At 46.6% G+C, this 21,554-nt stretch overlaps 1 protein-coding gene and 1 long non-coding RNA gene across 2 annotated transcripts in view; one reads left to right on the forward strand and one right to left on the reverse strand.

Moving 5' to 3' along the window:
- The window catches only part of LOC147709085 (uncharacterized), a 35,835-nt gene extending 22,245 nt beyond the window's left edge, over positions 1 to 13,590 (reverse strand). Inside the window, exon 1 of the long non-coding RNA XR_015296531.1 lies at positions 13,457 to 13,590. This is a non-coding gene — a long non-coding RNA (uncharacterized LOC147709085). The remainder of the gene's footprint in view (positions 1 to 13,456) is intronic.
- A 93-nt stretch (positions 13,591 to 13,683) lies between these two features.
- BMP2 (bone morphogenetic protein 2) lies at positions 13,684 to 20,975 on the forward strand. Its single transcript, XM_086927691.1, has 3 exons — positions 13,684 to 14,655; positions 15,343 to 15,689; positions 19,499 to 20,975. The coding sequence occupies exons 2-3, from the start codon at positions 15,350 to 15,352 to the stop codon at positions 20,335 to 20,337; spliced, it is 1,179 nt and encodes a 392-aa protein (XP_086783817.1). The 5' UTR covers positions 13,684 to 14,655; positions 15,343 to 15,349; the 3' UTR covers positions 20,338 to 20,975.
- The last annotated feature ends 579 nt before the right edge of the window (positions 20,976 to 21,554 follow it).

The raw sequence follows: 21,554 nt of genomic DNA on the forward strand, positions 1-21,554 counted from the left end.
ATTATATCACAGGAACTGATACAGCTTCAGCTCAGATACCGGCCCCCTTGTCCTCAAACCAAGAGCTAATGGGGAACATCGAAGTTTTGGTGAAGTCTTTACTACTTCCTCTTGTGGAAAGAGTTAAAAGGTTAGCCAATCATTTGGTGTTAATAGAAGCAGCTATTTCCTCAAACACAGCTTTATTAAAGGATTTAGTAGACGAAAATCGGAAAACAACCCTGACAGTGAAACCTGGGATGCGCGACGTAAGTAAGGCGAACAAAACACTAGGAACCCCACACCCACTGCCTGACAAAACATCAACTTCGAAGAATAAAAATAGTGATTCAAAATCATCTAAGACGAAGGGGTCTGTTGAACAGGCAAATAAGCCAGTGGACAATTAGGGAAATAGTGTTAGAGAGAAGTCAAACACCAGGAACCTTAATGGCCCCAATTTACAAATAGACCTGCCACCAGAAGCGGCCCCTTATGTCGCTGTATTGTTAAGAGTTCAAGAATTGATGACAGGGAAAACCGAAGGGTATTCCAAACTCAAAAATAAAGTCATTTATTGGCTAAGGAACAACAGACCACTACCTCCCAACATCAACGGGGAAATCCTCCACGTGAGAAGGCTCAGATGGGTAGGGCAGAGGCCTAAAGACATTCAGGGCGATGTTATAATCATTAATTTTAGGGACCGCAGGGTCATTCCCTATCTTAATGATTGGTACCACGAGGGTGGAGGGGAGGGAATCAGGGTACAAGATTTGAGTTATTTTTATCCTAGGTCCCTATTACCCCAGCAACCAAGGTTAATTAACCCATACCAGAATATCCTGAGGGGCTCAATCTTCAACATCCATACCTCAAATCGATTTGCTGCATTTGCAGGTTTGGATGGGGTAGATTGACTTAACAATATACTGCCCACGCTCTCATCTGTATCAAATCTTACAGATTCATTAAGTCTCTCCAAAGGCCCTTCACCTAGCATGCATTACCTAATGAACTTAACGTCTGCAGGACATAGGGTAGACGTACGTGAGAAGATAGCCACTGAACAGTCCCATTCATCAGTAACGCCTCAGATAGTACATTCCCCGCTAAGTCCCAACTCCTCTCCTGAAACAGATACAAAGAAATTAATGCTAGACATTATTTTCTGGAATGTGGTTGGATTACAAAATAAATTTACAAATTCTAATTGGAGAACACAAGTAACAACACATAATATTATTGGACTACAGGAAACATGGCTATGTACCCCAATACATTTGCTAGGATACGAAACTTATTTTTCAGAAGTTGTTCCAACGCCCTCTGGAAGAGCAAAGGGGGGCTTGATAATATATGTATCTAATGCCATGCCTGTTGACAATATAGAAGACTTAAGGCTAGGAATTAATAATCAGGCTCTTATGATAGCCCATAATACTGCGTCCCTTTCCATTATTATAAACTTCTATAATAATCTGAATACATCGGAATTAATAGATGTTTTAAATAAAATTTCTATTTTAATCCAGGATTTGTCTCAAAAACATACTAAAAAGTCTGTAACATTAGTATGGGACGGTGATTTTAACTGTGACATTGTGCAAAGGAAGCGGTACTAAAAATTGTGGAATTGAGGACGAGGGTGGAAATAACTCGACACATTTTTCACACAGGGTCAGTGGAGACCATATGAATGAAATAATGGTGGCCATGAATCTGGGTTTTGCAAATGAAATAGTTTGTCCTCCCGTCCCCTTCTCTACAACCTTTAATGGGGGAGGTTCTAATAGTATAATTGATTTTATTCTTACCTCGAATAGTATTGCATAAAGAGTAGGCAAATTTGAAACAATCGTGAACGCAGTTAGTGACCATTTTCCAAATAGAGTCCCCACTGTTATGATCAAGAAAGTTTACTGGAGCATATTGGATCAGCAATCTCTAACTTTAGACAGACTTAACGTTTTTTCACTAAAATGGGGTAAGGTAGACAAAGAATTATTACTGAGCAATGTACTAAAGTTTTGATCTGTCTGCTACCCCAGAGTTGGTACTGTCTAGTTTTGATATTATTACTAAAACAATAAGAGATGAATTATCATGCAAGAAGAAATCAAAAGGATACACTAGGAGGGGCTGGTTTAACACAGCGTGCACAAAAGCCTACGCAAAATTAAAGGTAGCCTTAACTAAGGAAAATAGGGAAAGAATTGAAATAGCGGAACTAAGGAAAACCTATAAGCTAGCACAAAGAAATTGCAAAACCCAGATTAAGGATACCTTATGGAAACAGCTGCATGAGAGCTGCACCATAAAAGATAATACTACCTTCTGGAGAACATTTAAATCTCCTTTACTCTGTGATAACGACCTTCCGATGTTGGAGGTGGCGGTAGACCCCGCCGCCTGGGTCGAACATTTTTCAAACTTCTTCAGAAGAGAAGATGATAGTCTATATCAGGGGTCTCCAAACCAGTCCTGGAAGGCCGGATCCATGCCAGATTTTTGGGATATCCCCATTGAGATACATGTCGTTTTTTTTAAAATCTGGCATGGATCCGGCCCTCCAGGACCGGTTTGGGGACCCCTGGTCTATATAGTCTATTAGGTCCACCGGAATGTTTGAAGCAAATTAACTATCCTTTAAAGTTTAAATTTGCACATCAAGAAGCCATCACTGCCCTTAAAATGTCGAAATATGGTAAAGCACCAGGCCCCGACGGGGTCCCAGTGGACCTTTTCAAATATAATTTAGACTTGTGGTCCCCTATTTTAACGAGAGTGTTGGAAGCAGCTTTTAGTATAGGCTTAGTCGAGTCATGGTCCACGTCAATTCTGGAACCAATTTTTTAAAAAGGCGATCGTCATAGCCCAGCCTGTTATCGGCCCATATCGCTTTTGGATTCCCTTGGTAAAACCGCTGGACGAATTCTGTTAGACCGTCTCCTGGTCTGGGCTTCTGATAATAGCATACTATCAGACTTACAATATGGCTTTCGAGAAGGCCTGGGTACGGTTGATCAAGCTTTGAATCTTGCCCTTTTAATAGGGAAGTACGTCTCATCGAAGGGAGGAGCCCTGTACATGGTCTACATAGACCTGACAGCCGCTTTCGACTGTGTCAGTCATTCAAAAATGTGGGCGATAATTTTAGATATGGGGGTAGATCCCCCGCTGGTAAACTTCTTAAGAGAGCTCTACTCAGATGCACCTGCTAGGGTAAGATATGGTGCAGAGGGAGAGCTGACCAAGCCATTTAGGATAGGGAGGGGGGTCAGACAGGGGTGTGTTCTGGCCCCCTTCCTATTCACACTGTACACAAATGGGCTGGAATCTGAGTTGATAAAAGCGAGCCAAGAACTACCAGCAATACGGCGCCGACCTATACCGGCACTCCTATATGCCGACGACGCCGTTATCTTGGCAAAAACCCCGGTACAGCTCCAACGCTCATTACCCAGCTATTGCAACTTTATGAGCTCCTTGAATCTTAAAATCAATATAAAAAAGACATTTACCATGCATATAGGCTCGAGAATACAAAAAAAAAACTAAAGACATATTTGGCAACAACTCAAGCTTAGGGCCCCATTAGGATGGCGGGCGGATTGCCTCCGCCAGGGTAGCGGTGGCCACCGCCACCCTGGCGGAGGCAATCCGCCCGCCATCCTTCCCTGCATTCCCCCCCGCCATATTACGATGGCGGAGGGGACCGCAGCGGTCGGAAACACCGCCCGCCTGTTTTCCGCCCCGGTCGCCTAGCGGCCGGGGCGGAAAGCCTGTAACATGGTGGCGGTGTCTTGTAGACACCGCCTGCCATATTACTATGTGCATTACACAGTGCATTTCCGTGGCGGCAATGCCGCCACGGAAAGGCATGCGGAGACTCCCTGCGGGGGCCCCTTGCGGGCCCCCTGGGAGTCCGTGGCTTGGGGGGTGCACATGGGGGGTACCTATGGTACCCCCCCGCATGTCAGAGTGCAACATGGCAGGCACCGCGCGGTGCCTGTCGTGTTGCGCGTTGCCAAGCAAAACGTGCACTTTTACCATTGCGGCGGGCGGAGATTCCTGCTCCGCCCGCCGCAATGGTAGACATACAGGATGCACCCGCCTGTGTGGCGGGCGCATCCTAATACATATTTCGGGACCCCCGCACTGTTAGCGGGCGGTCCTCTTCTCCGTTAGGGTGGCGGGCGGGCAAAGCCCGCCCGCCATCCTAATGGACCCCTTAGAGTCTACAACATCTTACCCTTATTTAGAGATTTTAATAGACAACAAGCTAAATTGGGTAAAGGCTATTCAAGCTAGGAAGCTAGCCTTTTTAAGGACTACGAAAGCACTGGTGGCATTTGCTCAAAAGTTAGGCAAGAGATCGCCCGAAGAAATGCTAAAGATCTATCATTCCTAATGCACCAGTGTTGCCACCTATGGTTCAGGTCTATGGGGGTACCTAAACACTGAAGTTTTACAGAGAGTAGAGAACTTCTTTCTCCAATATCTTCTGTCAGTTCCCCAAAGTACAATGACATACGGCTGCCACTTAGAATTAGGACTGGATCATATATCAGATATCTTAAAGATCCAGCCAATAATGCTGTGGCGGCGTATCTGGACCACTGAACAGTGTGAGTTAACCCGTTCCCTTATAGAGAAATGCATGCTACTTGATAACATGCAAAAGATTAGATGGTTAGCTTATGTAAAGTCCTTTTTTAATGATTTAGGCCTTCAGAGATATTTTACACACCCACATACTATCTCTGAAAGACCCAGAAGAGAGCTAAAAAGGTTCTCTCTCCTTCATCTGGGCGACCTTCGACTAATTCAAGAAATAGGAAAAAGTTCAGTGCAACATCTGCGGACTATTCAAACCACTTTTCGATTCAGCTAAATCTGAAGTATGACATTTTTTGCTTATTCGATTTAGACTAAATACTTTTCATAGGCTGATTTCGTTTCCAAAGCAGAATGACTGGACTAAGAATTTACCACCATGTCCATGTGACTGTAATTACTCGCAATCCTCAATCCATATTTCACTGTTTTGCAAGTTCTATGAGGCTCCATGCAGACGATGGATCGTCCAGATACTGAGGCAAATGGGTCTCCGAACTTGCCATCCAGCTTTCTTAGCACTACAGATGTTAGAAAATGAACTATATGCTAAATTCATTGTCTGTTTTTTAAAATTTTGTGTAAACCACCGTCCAAATCTTAATTAATTAATTATTGTTTTACCTTCTAGTCAAATCATGTATTTTCTTTTTTTTTTTTAAGAGTTTCTGTATTGTAAATATATTAAGTTTGTACTTTTATGGTTTTCTTCGAATAATGAAAATCGAATAAAGATTTGACTTACTGACATTGTGTGACCCAAACTTCCTTCTTCATGAAGGTTCATCCTTCCTTTCATGTCTTGCATCTAAAACGTTACACTTCCCTGTTCATGGAGGGTTCATCCTTCCTTTCATGTCTTGCATCTAAAACCTTCTTTTTGTCATAAAGATAATTCAAATAGAGGGGTCCCAGGTCCCATACTTGTTGGATATCCTAAGTATGAATTTCAAGACATATGTAACTCCCAGTATTTAAGATGGAAACTTCAAAATCTTATTGATGGGAAAGATTAAGACCTTGGTGACCATTCCTGAGAGCCTGTTGAACAAGCTCTTGGTCCCTGCTTAATTAAGCAATGTTATTTTAAGAAATCTCCATAAACCAGGAGCTCCTAAAGGAGGCAGAGTGTAAGGATTAATTTCTTGCCTTTTCGCAGTAAGCGGGCTGTGCCACAGCGGCTCCCTCCTGTGGTTTTCTGCCACAGAGTACCTCTTTTGGCTCTGGGATGCAGTGGTGTCCTCGGGCAGCACCATCTTGTTTCCTTTGGCGTGTGTTGGCTTTTTTAATGGAGCAGAGGACTATGGGTCCAGTCCCTTGCATGCCAACTTCTGGAAACGCTGCATGCAGGAGAGCTGCTGCTGTGAAAGCTTTGTATATTTGGCATTTTAACTCTCCATCCTCCATTTTCTAACATCACAGTTGACATTTAAATCTGTAGTTCCATATTGCAGTGCTTTAATGTGATTCGGTCACCTTATTATTTATCATACATGGCAGATATATCGATGTTGGTCAATATATATTTTACCCACCGCAGGGGGCCGAAGTTCTTCTTGGATAATGTCATGTCTTGTTTTCCTCTATAAAAGAAGTTCCATTGTGAAGTTCATTTGTGTCACAATTGTTTTTGTGTAATTGCTCACTCACAGGACTAAGTGGGCTCTCCACACTCACTCCAAATTCTGTATTTACTCCAACTCTTTAGTCAGCTTTCTGGCCTGAGCAACTAGAATGTTTTTTTCTGGTCTTCAGTTTTTTTTCTTCTTGATGGATCATTTTCTAGAGCATTACTAGACTACCTGCATAATCTGGCTTCTGGCCCTGTCTCTGGCGGTAAGAGGTAGTTTCTTTCAACCACAAAGACTCAATAAGCATTGCCAAGAAAACTCACGCTTGACAACTACTAAGAGGTATGCAACTCAGTGGTATGATACTTTTTTACAAAGTGAACATATGCTGATGTTTTATAAATTAATTTAGCATTTTAATTCGTTTTTTTATAAGTAATCATGTTTAATATGGTGTATGTTTTTTAATCAGACAGAATTGTCATAATTCCAGCTCTACCTGCGTTGAGCTGGCAACGTTTTTGAGCATGCACAATCTCATCAACGCCATGGGGGCGCAATACATGTAAACAATCACCCTGTGCCAACATTTAGAGGAAGGGTGCGTTCTTCTACCATAGACTTCTTTTTTATATCCCCCCCCCCCATCTTGCTGATCACTTAATAGAAGCCAAAGTTATTGCCACGAGTCAAGGGGACCACAACCCCATTAGATATGGGCTGAGCTTAGCCCCACAGCCCATGTTCACTTCTGAATGTGGGGCCAGGAACCTAACACCCTCCACTGACAACTTGAGATTAGTATGGAGGGGCATACATAACAATGACTTCTTTGGGACAGTGGTAAAGGATAACATGCATCTTATAAATTCATGTTTATCCGCCCATAATCCACTCCATGAAGCTGTTCACAAATTTAATAAACCTTGCTCAGCTATAAAAACTCTTTTGTCAAAACCCACCTCCTGTGTGAAACGGGACCCCAGATGGTTCGATCATGAGTGTTCTGAGGCAAATAAACAACTGTGCAGAGCCCTATCATCCGACCCAAGATATAATCTTGAAGTGAGATTGGCCAGGCAGATATATAAAACTGCCATTTCTAAGCAGAAAGGGAACATCTTAAAAAACTGTTGAGAGTTACGAGTGATAACGGCTAACACCAAAAGCTGTGAGGGCTCTGTGCTCTATGGGGCAGCTTCTCACCCCTATCAGCTGCACTATTGCGAGTAAGTCGTGGGAAAACCACTTTACAGAAATGTATGCTGCACCCTCACAAGAGGCAGATCACTTTCAGCAGGGGCCATTAACCAGAATATAGATGACCCTATCTGAGGTGGAAGAAGCGATCCAACAGAGTGTGGGTAATAAAGCCCCTGGACCAGACGGTCTACCCATTGACCTTATTAAATATAAGCCAGGCTTTTGGGTGCCTCTACTTTTAAATATTTTTAACAATTTAATGTACTCTCTGTTACCAAGCTCCTGTTCCACAAGCATTATTGTTCCGATTTTTGAAAAGGGGGATCGTTCTCAACCTAACTGTTATAGGCATATCTCTCTAATTGAGAACACTCTAAAAATTGAAGGTAGAGTCCTAAACAACAATATTTTAGAGTGGTCGAGGAAAATTGAATTTTAGATCCATGTCAACTGGGCAATCTTGGCCTTTATGGATCTGACCTCTGCTTTTGACGTTGTTAACAGGTCAAAGCTTTGGTCTATCCTTCTGACCTATGGATTGGATGAGCCCCTGGTGTATTTTATGGCACACATTCATAAAGACCTTAAAGCCCGGGAGAGAATTGGAAGCGGGGGTGAGGCCACCAAAGCCATTGATGTAGGTAGGGGAGTCAGACAGGGATGCGTTCTGGCCCCCCTCCCTTTTATTATCTACATTACTGGACTGAATAAAACATTAAAAACATTAACTGAAGATGTCCCAAAAATCAATGGAAAACCACTCCCCGTAATACTCTATGCGGATGACGCGGTCCTTATGGGCCGCACTCCGAATTCCTTACGCACCCTAGTGCAGAGTTTTGCTGACCATATGGACAGTCTGGACCTATGCACTTATTTTAAAAAGTCTTTCATAATGTTGTGCTGCCCAAAGAAATGTCAACTTAGTTTCATATCTGTGGGTACCCAGAAGCTGACGAGCACTAGCACTTTTCCTTATCTCTGGGTGGTCTTTGCTGTGAATCTTTAAGTCCCAATGCGTGCCACCAGCCATGTATGGCGCGGAGGTTTGGGGCTTTGCCAAGAGTACCTGCATACAACAGGAAGGGAACAGATTTTTCAGGAAGTTATTAGGCACTCCAATCTTCTTCACCCCAATATACCTGCCATAGGGAACTTAACTTACGTTTTATTGAAGATGAATTGGGGCTCTCCCTGCCCTTTTCGCGTTATCGATTGAGAAGAACCCGGCTGCATCCCTAACGAGAGAGATGATCCGTGACTGTACAGGATGTGCAAAAGGGAAGGATATACCATGGTTCTCAGGGGTGTATCAGAGCCTATGCAGCAAAAACAAGGGAAGAATTTTCTCAGATCCTAGCACAACAATGATTACAAATAAAAATTAGGAGCGCACTTTATTCGCTATGTAGAGCAGATCGAAAAGGAATCAAAAAAATCCCTTGTCCATAGCTACATGGCCATCGAAAATTCAGTAAACCTGCTGGCTAACTTTATTATCCTGCCTATGAGCCATTGGGAGAGGAGCCTCTCTTTCGCCTAAGGGCAGGCACAATTTGTACTATGTTTTCCTCTTGGCCACCACTCCGACCTTGATCGCTTACTTTGTCTGTGTGATGGTCAGAGCGGCCAATCTATTTGACATTTTCTGTTTTTTTTTAAATACTTTTTAAAGTACATCAAGTGTTTATTAACTCTGTTAACTCTGTATTTTAAAAAGTATATGCACATCAGCATGGAAAACGCCTATTTGAAGATACTTACCCTGGACGATGAAGAGCTGGTCTTTCTCACAGGCACTTTTTTGAGAATTGCAGTTCGTGCACGCCAAATGATGTCTAATTCCTGAGCTCCTATATTATTTAAAAAATGAACTTTTACCAACTTAAAGAATATTGTATATTGTATGCTGCTAATGGTTTTATTATGATTCTCTATTTGTATACTTTTAACCTGTTTGTTGTTGTGTCTTTGTGCTTTTATGGATACGATGTTATCCGAATAAAGTGTTTTTGAACCCTTGAACCCTTGAAGTACATGTGTCACAGGATAAGCATGGGGCATGGCATTTATGCCAAATTTCGGAAAGGCCACCTGGAGACACTGGAAAACTCCACAGAGGTGCCCTGTCATCTTCACTGGAGAAAAACAAACTGTGGAGGAGGAACGCAGGAGCGTCGGCAAGTAGGGACCAAAAGATGTCCTTAAAGAATCTGCACCGGTCGGTGGGCTCAAATCCGGCCCATCGGGTCTCCAACTGTTGCGGTAGAAAGAAGTCTGCTCCAGTCTAAGGTAAGTATAATATAGGCTGTTTATTTCAGTGAGTATGTATGAGTGTAATGAGTCCACGACTGCTCCTCTGACGTCCTCGGTGCAACTACTTAACAGTAACTGTTCGAGCAGAACACCGAGGAGAGAGGACGCACAACATTAGCCATACATTTGAAAGAATACATTGGTGCTCCCGAGAGGGAGCATGGAACAATAACAAGTTGTCCTTAACAATGAAAAAGGACAACGTGTTCAACATAACCACAACCATTGCTCCTTTGAGCCCCCATTACTGCTGTCCACACTTTGCCTGCCTCCCCACCCACACCCCGTCTGTCCTGCATGCCTCGCACTTTCTTATCCAGGTTACCCAGATCCTTCTTGGCATCCTTCTCTGTTCATAACCTGGCCCGCTGTTCCACAGTGTTGCGCCACATGTGTCTCTGTTCCTAGATTTTAGCCCCAAAGTTCACATGCTGCCTTTTAGAAGCACATTGGGAAACAGCAGGAAAATATGTCCACTCTTGTATAGAGCTTGCTCAAAAAAAAAAAAAAAAGTTGCCTAAAAAAGCAAACAGTGTAGGGACAAGTCAATTAACACATGCTCAAGGGTAGTGACAAGCACAAGAAAGGGTAAGAAAGCCCACATATGCTACTGAATAAATAGCTAACAAAAGTGATGTTGACGCCAACCAATGGTAAGCAATGCACTGACTTTAAGCCCACTATAAGCTAACAATATGTCTCACAACACCAGACAACACCTGATTTCCAATAAGGCAAGATCTAATAAAAAAAAGGGCCCCTGCTCTTTCAGCTGTGAGGGTTCTAACACCCGTAAACATGTCACAGTGGGCCTCTCACACTCATGGGCCCCAATGCCACTGAGCCGAGTCTAAGCATGGATTGTGGGCAGTCAGAATGTCCTCATGTTTCACGTTATTCTCTTTAGACAACAACCCACATTAATGTCTCTTCTTTGCATATGAATGAACAAGTGAGGGTGTATTCTGTGCTACATGTCACAGAAGTGACTTCTAAGCACTATTAACTATTTTGTGGTATCTCCGATAGAATAGAACTCATCAATTCCACTGAGGGAGAAATATCTTGCTAGTGTAAACATCTGCCAATAGGAGTGAGTTAAGTTGTGTTAAATGTCATCCGTGTGGCTTCTAAGCACTATCGGTTTTCAACGAGGAGGGCACTCTACAAAACCTCACTACAACGTAAAAAAACGAAAAATATTCTTACAAAGTGTTAAACTTGCACACATGATAAGTCACGTCTTACCATAATATTTGATTATGTGAATGTTGTTAAATACGTGTATCAAAATGATGTGCAGGCCTCTTTGTATAGAAACATGAGTTCAAACAGCCAATAAATATTAAAACGAACAATCCAAATCTTTCTTCTTGTCTCAGGGAATGCAGAGATAATAGGGGTGATTTAGGCAGCAAGGATTAGACTGATTGGCAGAGCTGTAAAATGGATTTCCAACTTGCCTTCGGGTGGGTTGTGGGGGGTTTCAGATTGGACCACCCTGGCTTTATAACTGAGTGTGCCCCTGGCAAGAATCTGCTGGACACAGACACCCGGAAGAGAGCTAAACGGAGGGAAGGGCTCTTTTGTCTCCCACTGACTCCGCGGGAGCAGGCAAGGGACACCCTCAGCCTCAGCTGCCAAATGGACTGCTACCACGGGAAAAGCTCTAGGTATCTCCAGTCTGAGCAAGAGATAATCATCAACAGTGGAGTCTGTTTGCTCAGTCTTCGAGGAGACAATTGGAGAGTTTGTCCAGACGGGGCAGTTTTTACTGCAGGCTTTCTGGAGTGCTTCCTCGCCAAACAGGGCCGCCCCCTACAAAAGGAGTTTTTAAACTCGCCGAAAAGATCCGCGCATTTAAGTAGACGCAGATCCCACTGTAGGCCTTGAAATGAAATGATGAAGGGTAAAATGTGGCTTTCGAAATTAGAACCATGACCTTCTCGCACGATTGGACCATTTAGTTGGACAGCAGTGTTTTGAAAATAAGGGTGGAATACATTTGGTAACCTGGTGATGCACTTATGTAATTTTCAAGAGTCTGGCATCCTGCGCTGCAATTAGTACCTGGATATACGTCTATGGGGCAGGCCTGCTAAAGATAGGTACGCTGCTATGGATAACTGTTCTTGAAATATTTTATCCTGGCATGGGTCCACTAAAGTCAAGTTTGGAAAAAACGCTAAAGTGCATAGAAGACACAATGTTGACATTTTTAGCGTGTCCGTGGAACGTTTTTCTCCTTATGAACACTGGGCCAGTTGAAGGCTATGTTGTATTTTTGTCTCTGGTGTAAGCTGGGTTCCCTCCATCTCTAAGTTTAGGTCTGACAGCTAATATTGACTTTTGCTCACTGGAATCTGTAAGTGCGTTTCTTCGGAGTAGGGCTACTCATGGGGAGTGGATGTAACTCTGAGAAAGTAAACAAAAAATGGGAAAGGGAGCGCCAGCGCCCTGGGGTCTCGCGCGTTCCCGTGCGCAGTGCTGTACTGAAAGATGGCCCTGTGCGATATAAGGGGTTGGAGTACACTGCACACCTCAGCTCAGCTGACAACAAACACGCAGGGCACTCAGACACAATCAGCGCATGCCGCTTCAACCTGCAAAGAGGTGTCTCAGCGTTATGCAAATGCAGAGCCCTTTCATCGTCCTCACAAGTTCCCAAATGTAGGGCCATTTGCATAATTTTCCAAAAAACGTTTAATAAAAATATGCCAATCGTGCTATTATTAAACATTGAGGGTAAAGATAGTAATAAAACGTAGCAAGTGCCCTGTGCCAATGGCATTCCAGCGAGAGTGCCTGAGTCACCCTGGAAAAGTTTTTGGAAGCTAGACACACACACACACTTTGAGGTAGCTCCGCTGCCTGTGAAGTCATCAGGCTCCATGCCTTTAAATATGGAATAAGGAGTCTGCCTGGTGTCACAGGTCTTGCGTTAGAGGAGCTCAGTGCTAGCGGGAATGAATGCAGATACTCGGCAGGACTCCCGGCTCCGCCACTTCTTGCTGACAACAGGTACAGTCACCGGGGAGGGCAAATGATAGTGGCTGAACTTTATGACTGGCATTGATTGTAAGTGGCAGTTGTGTGGTATCGGGTAAAATGGGACTTTCCTATCACGTAAATTCAATTCTTCTGACAATAGAAGTGTAGTGAGGGCCTGTGACAAGCATGTCTGGGTACAGAGGTGCCGACTTGTAACCTCAACGCCTCGAAGGTGAGCCTTTTACAATCCCACTATGTGGAGAGTACGGAACGATCCCTTTCGTGTCCATGGGAAAATACCCTCTACTTTAATTCATCATGCTGGTGCACCGATCCCTTCTATCTCCACTAGCGGGCGCGCGGCTCCAGCTTTCAGTGTTGGATTTTCACATCTGTTGCCCGAGCCACACTTGCTCAATCTATCCTCCCAGCTGGGCATGGGTCGCAGGACTCCGGGAGCTGGTACAAGCTACATAATGCTGTTAAGCCACTGTAACTCGCACTGCCCCTTCGTTTGAAACCCAGAAATGCATTTGGAGAAACGATTTTATTCCAGGGCTGGTGGATGCTTGCACTTCAGTCCCGGGGGCCGGGCTAAGGGGCTGGCTCGTTGCACGTCCTCGGGCGTGAAGGGAAGGATCGGTTCTGCCCCTCAAAAGACTCTCTAAAGTACTTTTACGGGCACCCTACCATGCCTTCTATAAAGATATTCAGAAAGGCATCCCAACTAGAGGAAGTTTGAAAGAGGAACCATGTCATCAGAAAAAGTGACGCACCTTCCATTTAATGTACGTTTTGAAAAAGGTGATCGCGGTCCCTTGCTGCCGTCGTGTGGGGCGAGGATGCGGGAGGGTCTGTGAAGCAACAGTGCTTCCTGTGTCCCACAGACCTTTACTCTGTGATCAGTTCAGTGTGCAGGCTGCAGTGGGATCCCCTGAGTGGGCGGTACCTTTCCCTTCCATTCCCCACCCCTTCACCCTGCATTGGGGCTCTCTGCGCTCTCAGTCACTGGCACTCTACAGAGGGGAGCAGCAGGAGGTTCACCTAGTCAGAGTCCTTCTGCCTGGAGCTCTCCTCCGAGGACGCTCGAGCAGAGACCTGGACGCCAGAGAGTTGCCGCGTCCCCTTTAAAAGGCAGGAGCGGGGGCAGGCGCTGAGCCGGGGCTCTCCCGAGCTGCTAGACTCTTGATTGGACGATGACTGCAAGACCCCGGGGTCATGGCATTAGCAAAGAAACAAAAAGCAGCCTTCGGCTCATCTCAATCCATGTACGAGGTCTGAGAGTGCAGACAGCTGAAAGTCGGAGACGCCTGTGAGCCCGGACCAGACTCAGGTGACCGGCACTTCTAGGAACCAGCGCACAACCCGCCGGGCTGCAGGGCACTGGATTACACCGAGGGTCGAGGAGAGTGCCCGGTGTATGGTGGACTCTGGGGGCTGGATAGCCTTCTGATCTCTGTCCATGCGCCCCCGCCCCCAAGGAGAATAACAAGGCACCAGAACACTCCAGGGGTCCCACAGTGTCTGGCAGCATGACCAGGAGGCGGCGGACTGCGCCGGGGGCTCCGCCAAGGTTTGGCTGCGTGGCTACGGACGGGGAAAGTTTGGAGTAAGCCCAGGGATGAGGGCAGCAGACACTCTTCATCCAGGCTGCTTCGAAGCCTACTGACACTGACCGGGCCCCTCAGCTGGGACTCTTGGAAGCGCACCTGTGGGATCGAGAGCCCCTCCAACCCCCACCCGCGGAAACTGCACCTGAGGCGTGCGTTTTGATGTCTCTAGTGAGCTTGCTGGGAAAGCACACCTTTGAAGACTGTACCAGCGCCGGGTCCCTGAGGGCGACCATTAGACGGCCAGGGGTGCCGCAGCCTGAAGACTCCGGGCGCTGAGGGTGTGTGTTATGTTTCCCTACGAGGAAATGGCTCTGCTGGATCCTCCCAAGTGCACTTCATAGCCCATCGGCAGCTTCCTTTAGGTACTTGGCGTTTTTCTTTGATTTCTGGGGAGACGATGGTTCTGTCGAATTGACCACCTGTGCTTGGGATGTCTACCTTATCCTATCCTGCTGCCAGGCACCACACAGCTTCATGTAAACAACTTGAGTGCACACGTGCAATATTTTTCTAAGTGTGTGTACGCGCCTCTAATGTTTTTTTTTTTAAAACATGCTTCAATACTTGAAAAGTGAATACTTACTTTTCTTTTAAATCCTTAAGACGCATCTCGCCATTCAGTTGCACAATTTGAACTGTAATTTGCCGTTCGAGTTTTTTCTCTTAAATGTTTTCTGTATATGCTACAGATGCCCATAGAATGAGCTTTGCCTTTGGCAAGCGTCAGAGAATTACAGTGCGTGCTCTTAACCTGCGCTGCCCTTCGCCGTGTTGTTACAACTTGCAAGCGCGCAGCATTAAAACGACGGCCTGGGGTGAGGGGGGGGGGGGGGGGTTGGGGGTGTTACAACTTTCACTGAACTTTTTAGAAGTGAGGTGTACATTTTTTAAGGCTACTGTAGATGACCGTAGTGTGTCTGTGATGGGTTTAAAATGATTTGCTTGGATTGGAGTCCTATTTGGAGGGGTGCTGGGATATGCTTCAGTTTGCTTTCATCCTGTGCGCGCCTCTAGCTGCCTTACTAACCTTCCTCCCTCTGTCCCTGCAGGTTGACAATGGTGGCCGGGATGCGCTCGCTGCTGGTGCTTCTCCTCTACCAGGTGTTGTTGGGAGGCTCGGTGGGGCTCGTCCCCGAGCTGGGCCGGCGGCGGTTCGCCGAGTCGAGCCGGGGCCCGGCCAGCGCGGGCCCGCAGCAGCAAGCTCACTCGGAGGACCTACTGCGCGAGTTCGAGCTGCGCCTACTGCACATGTTCGGCCTGAAGCGGCGGCCGAACCCCAGCGCGGGCGCCCCCATCCCGCCCTACATGCGGGACCTCTACCGGGGCCAGGGCCTGGACCTGCGGCAGGAGCGCTCCGCCAGCCGCGCCAACACCGTCCGCAGCTTCCACCACGAAGGTAAGAAAGAGTCCGAGGGGCGAGGAGTTCTCTTTACAGTGGCCCTAGTAGTAGGCGCGATGCTGCCACGGGAGGGGGCACTGCTGACTGGCATGCAGAGAGGGAACCCTAACGGCGTATGGCTGTGCGCTTTCTGCGGAGAACCTAGCATGGGTGGGCACCCTTTACCCGGAGTGTTGCGGGCATCACCCTACCGTACATGCACAATAAACCGAGTTGGTGCACTGCTAATCATAACCAGTTACAGGGTGACCACGAATTCTGCCGTGTGGGCCCAGGGCAGGCGCCAGAGGTGGGGTGGGTGCGATGACTGTTGTCTGTGATTTTACTGCTTGTGGTATCTTTCTTTGAGTGTGTGTATGTGTGTGTATATATATATATATATATATATATATATATATATATATATATATATATATATATAATCTTCAATTTTCCTTACTTGGGCTGGTGTCATGTCCTTATGAGCCTCGGTGTCAGTGTTCAAGTTTACTTGTCCTAAACTGATTATTTTTCAGTTTTTTTAATCTTCTTTACCATGCACGCTTACTCAAAACATGATCTAGACTATTATTCTTAGAAATCTGAATCATTTTTGTTAAAAACTTTTTTCCTGTTTCTGCTTACACTGCCAACCACGTGTAAGTAAACCAGTGAGAAAACAGAAAGATGCTCTGAAATACTGGCTGGTATTTTTATACATAAAAAAAGTAATTTATTCTTGTGTTATTTACTAAAGGCCTGCATGTGATGCAAATCCTTCTTAAATGGAGGACTTGGCGGTGCATTTTGAAAAGTTTACAAACAATCGGGGAGGGGATCACACAGGCAGGAGTCCACTCTTCTTCCCTGTGCCCCATTGTAATTAAATTAAAATGGCCGGGGGCATGTGTTTGTACCCGCTGTTCAGTTCGCTTCTTGCTTCAGGCTCCCTTTCAATAGCACATTTGAGGGACATTCTGCAACTAATTGGCAATTCTCCTAGAGACCCTTGAGTCGCCCCGGGGGCAATTCCGTTCCCATTGTTACGCTTCTGGGGCTTTTGGTCACTTTCTGTGCAAATCTCCTCCGCCCCTCCACTACTATCCCCGCTGGGGTGCTTGCTGGTCTCTGCATCCAGGGCCATAGGTGCAGCCGCGTAATGACGCAGCGCGCAGTCTATGGGCAGATGCTTTGGAAACTCCCACGTACCAGTCTGTGGGGGGTGGGCTCGCTTGGGGCACTTTTAATGGCCACCCGCGCCGCCCCAAACGTGAGGGTCTATCCAGGGCCCTCAAGGTGAGTCTATCCCTGCCTGCGGCGGCCAGGCCCGGGGAAGGACGCCTCGTTTACAGTGGCTCTGGGGTCGTTGGGCCGGCCTCTAATCCGGGGCCTAATCCTCGTGAGATATCAATGGAACCATCAATTGCATTGTTTGTCACAATGACTTTCTTGTCTCTCCTGAAAAAGCCCGTGGCTGTTATCAGCGCTGATCTGCGGGGAGCTGCAGGGACAAGCTGCTAAGCGCCGGCCCTGCCCGTCTGCTCTACACCTGAAAGAGCCGCTGCAATCGGCGGCCATCTCGTCTACTGAATACATCTATGGAACTCGGGTAGCAAAATGCATATTCGGGGCGGAGTCGTATACGGTGTACACTAATCTAAATCGTAAGCGCTTTCCAGCAAACCAGAAGGAATACCCCACATACCGCTCCAAAAGAGCGTTCAGTTGTAGAGCTATGAAATTATATCCCTTTGGAGTACTTCACATAGTCTTGTTTTCCTCTTAGAACTCTGGGACTTGTAGTTCCTGGTTCCACAGTACCGATAGACAAATTAGTTCCTGCATTTTTTTAAAGGGAAAATGGTCTGTAAAACAGCTAGGTAACTGTTGTGTACTTATAAATACTCCTTGGGGTCTCGACGCAACTTTAAATCACTCCCTTCGCTATATCGCCCCAGTCCATCAATATGTTTCCCTAGTGAATAATTTCAATGCCACTCACTACGTTGTTGGGCGCACTTTCTCGCGGGATGTGGCGCCCGGCAGCAGCCTTTATGGTATGTCAGCAGCATGTCTAGTGTTGTTTCGTGTTGCATGGAGCCTGCACCCTGTCTAGTGCAGTCTCGGGGTACGAAGCCTAAAGTTCGAGTGTGACGTCCTCAAAGGTTCCTGTGAACTCCGACTTTCGCGCTATAGGCCTCCTTCAGTGCTGGGCAGGCCTGTAAAGCGGATAATGAAAATACCAGCTCCACATGCTGGGACACAGGCCGATGACGAGAGCATTTTTATTGGGATTTAATTAAATTGGCGTACAAAGGAAGTGGTCAGAGATCAATGGCCGCGACGTATAATGGGAAGCTTTATATTGAGGCGGGAGATTAATGGTGAAATGTAACCTTCCGCTGTGGTTTTGACTCCTGCCTGCGCCAGTGAAAGTAAGCCTCGCCGTGAGTGAGCGCATGATTCACGCGGCCCAGCTCGGCCTTGGAAGTGCGAAATTTACTGTGTAATCCCCAGGGCCGCGTCTCCTACGTGCATCCCTTACTGGAGGGGTCAGAGTCCGAGGCGGGGCTGGCAACAGGTTCAAACGGGGTACGCCAGCCCTCCTGGTACCTCTATCCAGCCCTCCAGTGGATATTGTGCTTTTCACAGCGCGCGGAAAGAAAATGGCTCGCAGTTTGTTTACCCTGGACTCTAAATAAAGTGCTTATTTAATACGAGGCGGGGCTCGCTCCTTCAGAGAAGCGCAGACTTTCAGGGGTTTGTTATGCAAAAGCCCTCCCTGGCAGCGAAGGTTGGGGCTTTGCTTTGATGGCGCCCCCTGCTGGGTTTGCGAGGGTTGGAGGTATTGTAAGAGTCTGCAGCCCCGTGAGGCCTCGCAAATTTCCATTCCTCTTGGCCTAAAACAAATGTGCATATGGCTTTAAGCAGCGCTTCGAGCTGGGCCAGGCTTTCTTGGTCGCCCAGAGCTCCCCTGTGGCCTCTTGGCGAGGCCCACGGGTCCCACGCGGGCGCGCATTGTCCCGCCTCCTCGCACCTCACTGCCAAGTGCACTCTTTGCCCTTCAGACCACTGTGCATTTAATTTGCCATGCCTTCACATTTTCACCTCCTTAGTCTTCATAGTGTAGCCCCGCTTGGAGGGGGCTTGGCGGGGGTGTGTTGAGGTGAGCCCCGTGGACCGCTGGGGATTTCCATGCTCGGGGTCTGTACAATGGTCGCGCTTTGTAAACCCTAATGTTGCTAAAACACTATTAAGGTGCTTTTTAGATCAGGGCAAGTGGGTATCGTTTTCACAATCCTTGGTTCCTGGGGGCGCATCTGTTGGAAAATGCACCGTACCATCTAATTCTGAGCATAAAATAGATGGTTCGGTATGGGTGACTCCCTCTCCTCCTTAAATTGTAGCTGCTGCATTTGGCCCTTTTAACTCAAATTCCTTCTTAACGTCAGCTTGCTGTAATCGCTGTCGGTAAACTTGTTTTCTACAGTGCTAGCATGTTGTTTCCAAAGTCCTCGAATTCCACAGTAATGTTCTGCTCTGAACAGCCATCATTAGGCGCACCTGGAATGCAGAGTGTACCACTGCTTCATCCAGGGGTAGAGCGGTTGATGGGCTCTGTCGGGTGCTTGCATGTACAAAAATCCAGAATTTTAGAACTGCGGCTTTATTGGGGGTTGGAAGGGGTTCGTATGCTTCATTATGTGGTGTGAAATGTGCCCCTGCTAAGCTTGCAGCAGGAAGCCAATTACTGGCCTCTGTGCTAATTTCATTGACTGACTGGTGTTTTCTTTTTTTTTTTCTTTTCTATTTCCTAATCAACTCAGAAGTTTTGGAAGGCCTGCCAGAGGCGAGTGGGAAGCTAATGCAGCGTTTCTTCTTTAACTTGACTTCCATCCCTAATGAGGAGTTTATCACCTCGGCTGAACTCCGAATCTTCCGCGAACTGGTCGAGGACAGCTCTGAAAGGAACAGCAGTAATCTGCACCGTATTAATATTTATGAGATCCTCAAGCCCCCCGGCCACCGGGACCTGGTCACCAGGCTGCTGGACACGCGGCTGGTGCAGCACAACGCCAGCAGCTGGGAGAGCTTTGACGTCACCCCGGCCGTGCTGCGGTGGATGGTGCACGGGCAGCCCAACCATGGCTTTGTGGTGGAGGTGGGGCACCTAGAAAGTGACACGGGCCTGTCCCAAAGACATGTCCGCGTGAGGCGCTCTGCGCACCAGGACGAGCACAGCTGGGCCCAGGTCCGGCCTCTCCTAGTAACTTTTGGCCACGATGGGAAGGGCCACCCTCTGCACAAGAGGGAGAAGCGACAGGCCCGCCAACGTCAGCGGAAACGCCTCAAATCGAACTGCAGGAGGCACCCCCTTTATGTGGACTTCAGCGACGTGGGCTGGAATGACTGGATCGTGGCGCCACCTGGCTACCACGCCTTCTACTGCCACGGGGACTGTCCCTTCCCCCTGGCTGACCACCTGAACTCCACCAACCACGCCATTGTGCAGACTTTGGTTAATTCTGTGAATGCCAACATCCCCAAGGCGTGTTGTGTGCCCACAGAGCTCAGCGCCATCTCAATGCTCTACCTGGACGAGAATGAAAAGGTGGTGCTCAAGAACTACCAGGACATGGTGGTGGAGGGCTGTGGGTGCCATTAAAGACCAAGAGCTACCAGGTAATGGCGCAGGGCAGTGGGTGCCGCCAGTGCACACAGACCGCCAGGAAATGGTGGCGAATGGTACCACATGTGCCCAGGAAGTGGTGGTGGAGGAGGGCTATGTGTGCCATTAAAGACCAAGAGCTGCCAGGTAACAGAGGGCTAAGGGTGCCACTAGTGCATAGAAACTGCCAGAAAATCCTGGCGGATGGTACCACCTTTGTCCAGGAAATGGTGGTGGAGGGCTGGCTGTGGCTGCCTTTGGAGCAACAAGCGGACCTAGCAGATGAACAGAGGAAAAAAAATCACAAAAGCTGACACTTTAATATTTTCCCAATGAAGACTTTTTATTTATATAATAAAATGACAAAGAAAACAGCTATTTTGAAAATATATTTATGTCTACAAAGTTGGGGAAAATGTATTTTAATCCAGAGAATTATTCCTTTAAAAAGATGTTTAAATGTATTTTTTAGTTGTACATTTTATATGAGTTTTTGCCCCAGCACATGAAGTATAATAGTCAGATTCCTATTTTGTATTTATTTACTATTATAACCACTTTTTAGAAGAATAGCTAATTTGTATTTATATGTAATCAAAAGAAAAATATAGGGTTTGTACATAATTTAAAAAAAATGTGCAGCCGTTTGACTTTTGTGTTTGGAAGTTGAGAAGTGTATGTGCAGAGTTTGATTGCACCTTTCCTCAGAATGGCATGTTCAGTAAAGAAAGGTAATGTGGTCTGGTTCGTTTAAAGAAAGAATACATTGCACTGTGAGCCGTTTGGTACCTGGGAAAAACATTGACATCCGGTTGGGGTTGAATGTTTGGCTTATTGCCAGAGTTTAGGGTTGACCATTCTGTGGCGTGAAAAAGAGAGGGTAAGTACTATATCTGTTGGACCTTTTTTACTTGTTCTCCTCACTTGTGTTGTTACCCATTTGGGGGGCGGAGGGGGGCGGGAGGGGGGAATTAATCAAAATAGCGGAAGTGAAATCATCCAACCTCTGAATGCAGGAGATAACTCGTTTGATTTTCCCCTTGCTCCACATGTGGTCCTTCCTCGCTTCCTATTTGCTGTGGATCTAAAAGATGGCCATATCATCAGAATCGCTGAAATTAAATCGCACCACCAGTGGCCTGTTTTAGTTTAACTGCATTGCTTTCTAGTGCGAGACGTTTCACTACAATGGGAAACTTTCATATTCTGCTCTC

The sequence above is a fragment of the Lissotriton vulgaris genome, chromosome 6 (assembly GCF_964263255.1).
Source record: "Lissotriton vulgaris chromosome 6, aLisVul1.2, whole genome shotgun sequence".
Taxonomy (NCBI): domain Eukaryota; kingdom Metazoa; phylum Chordata; class Amphibia; order Caudata; family Salamandridae; genus Lissotriton; species Lissotriton vulgaris.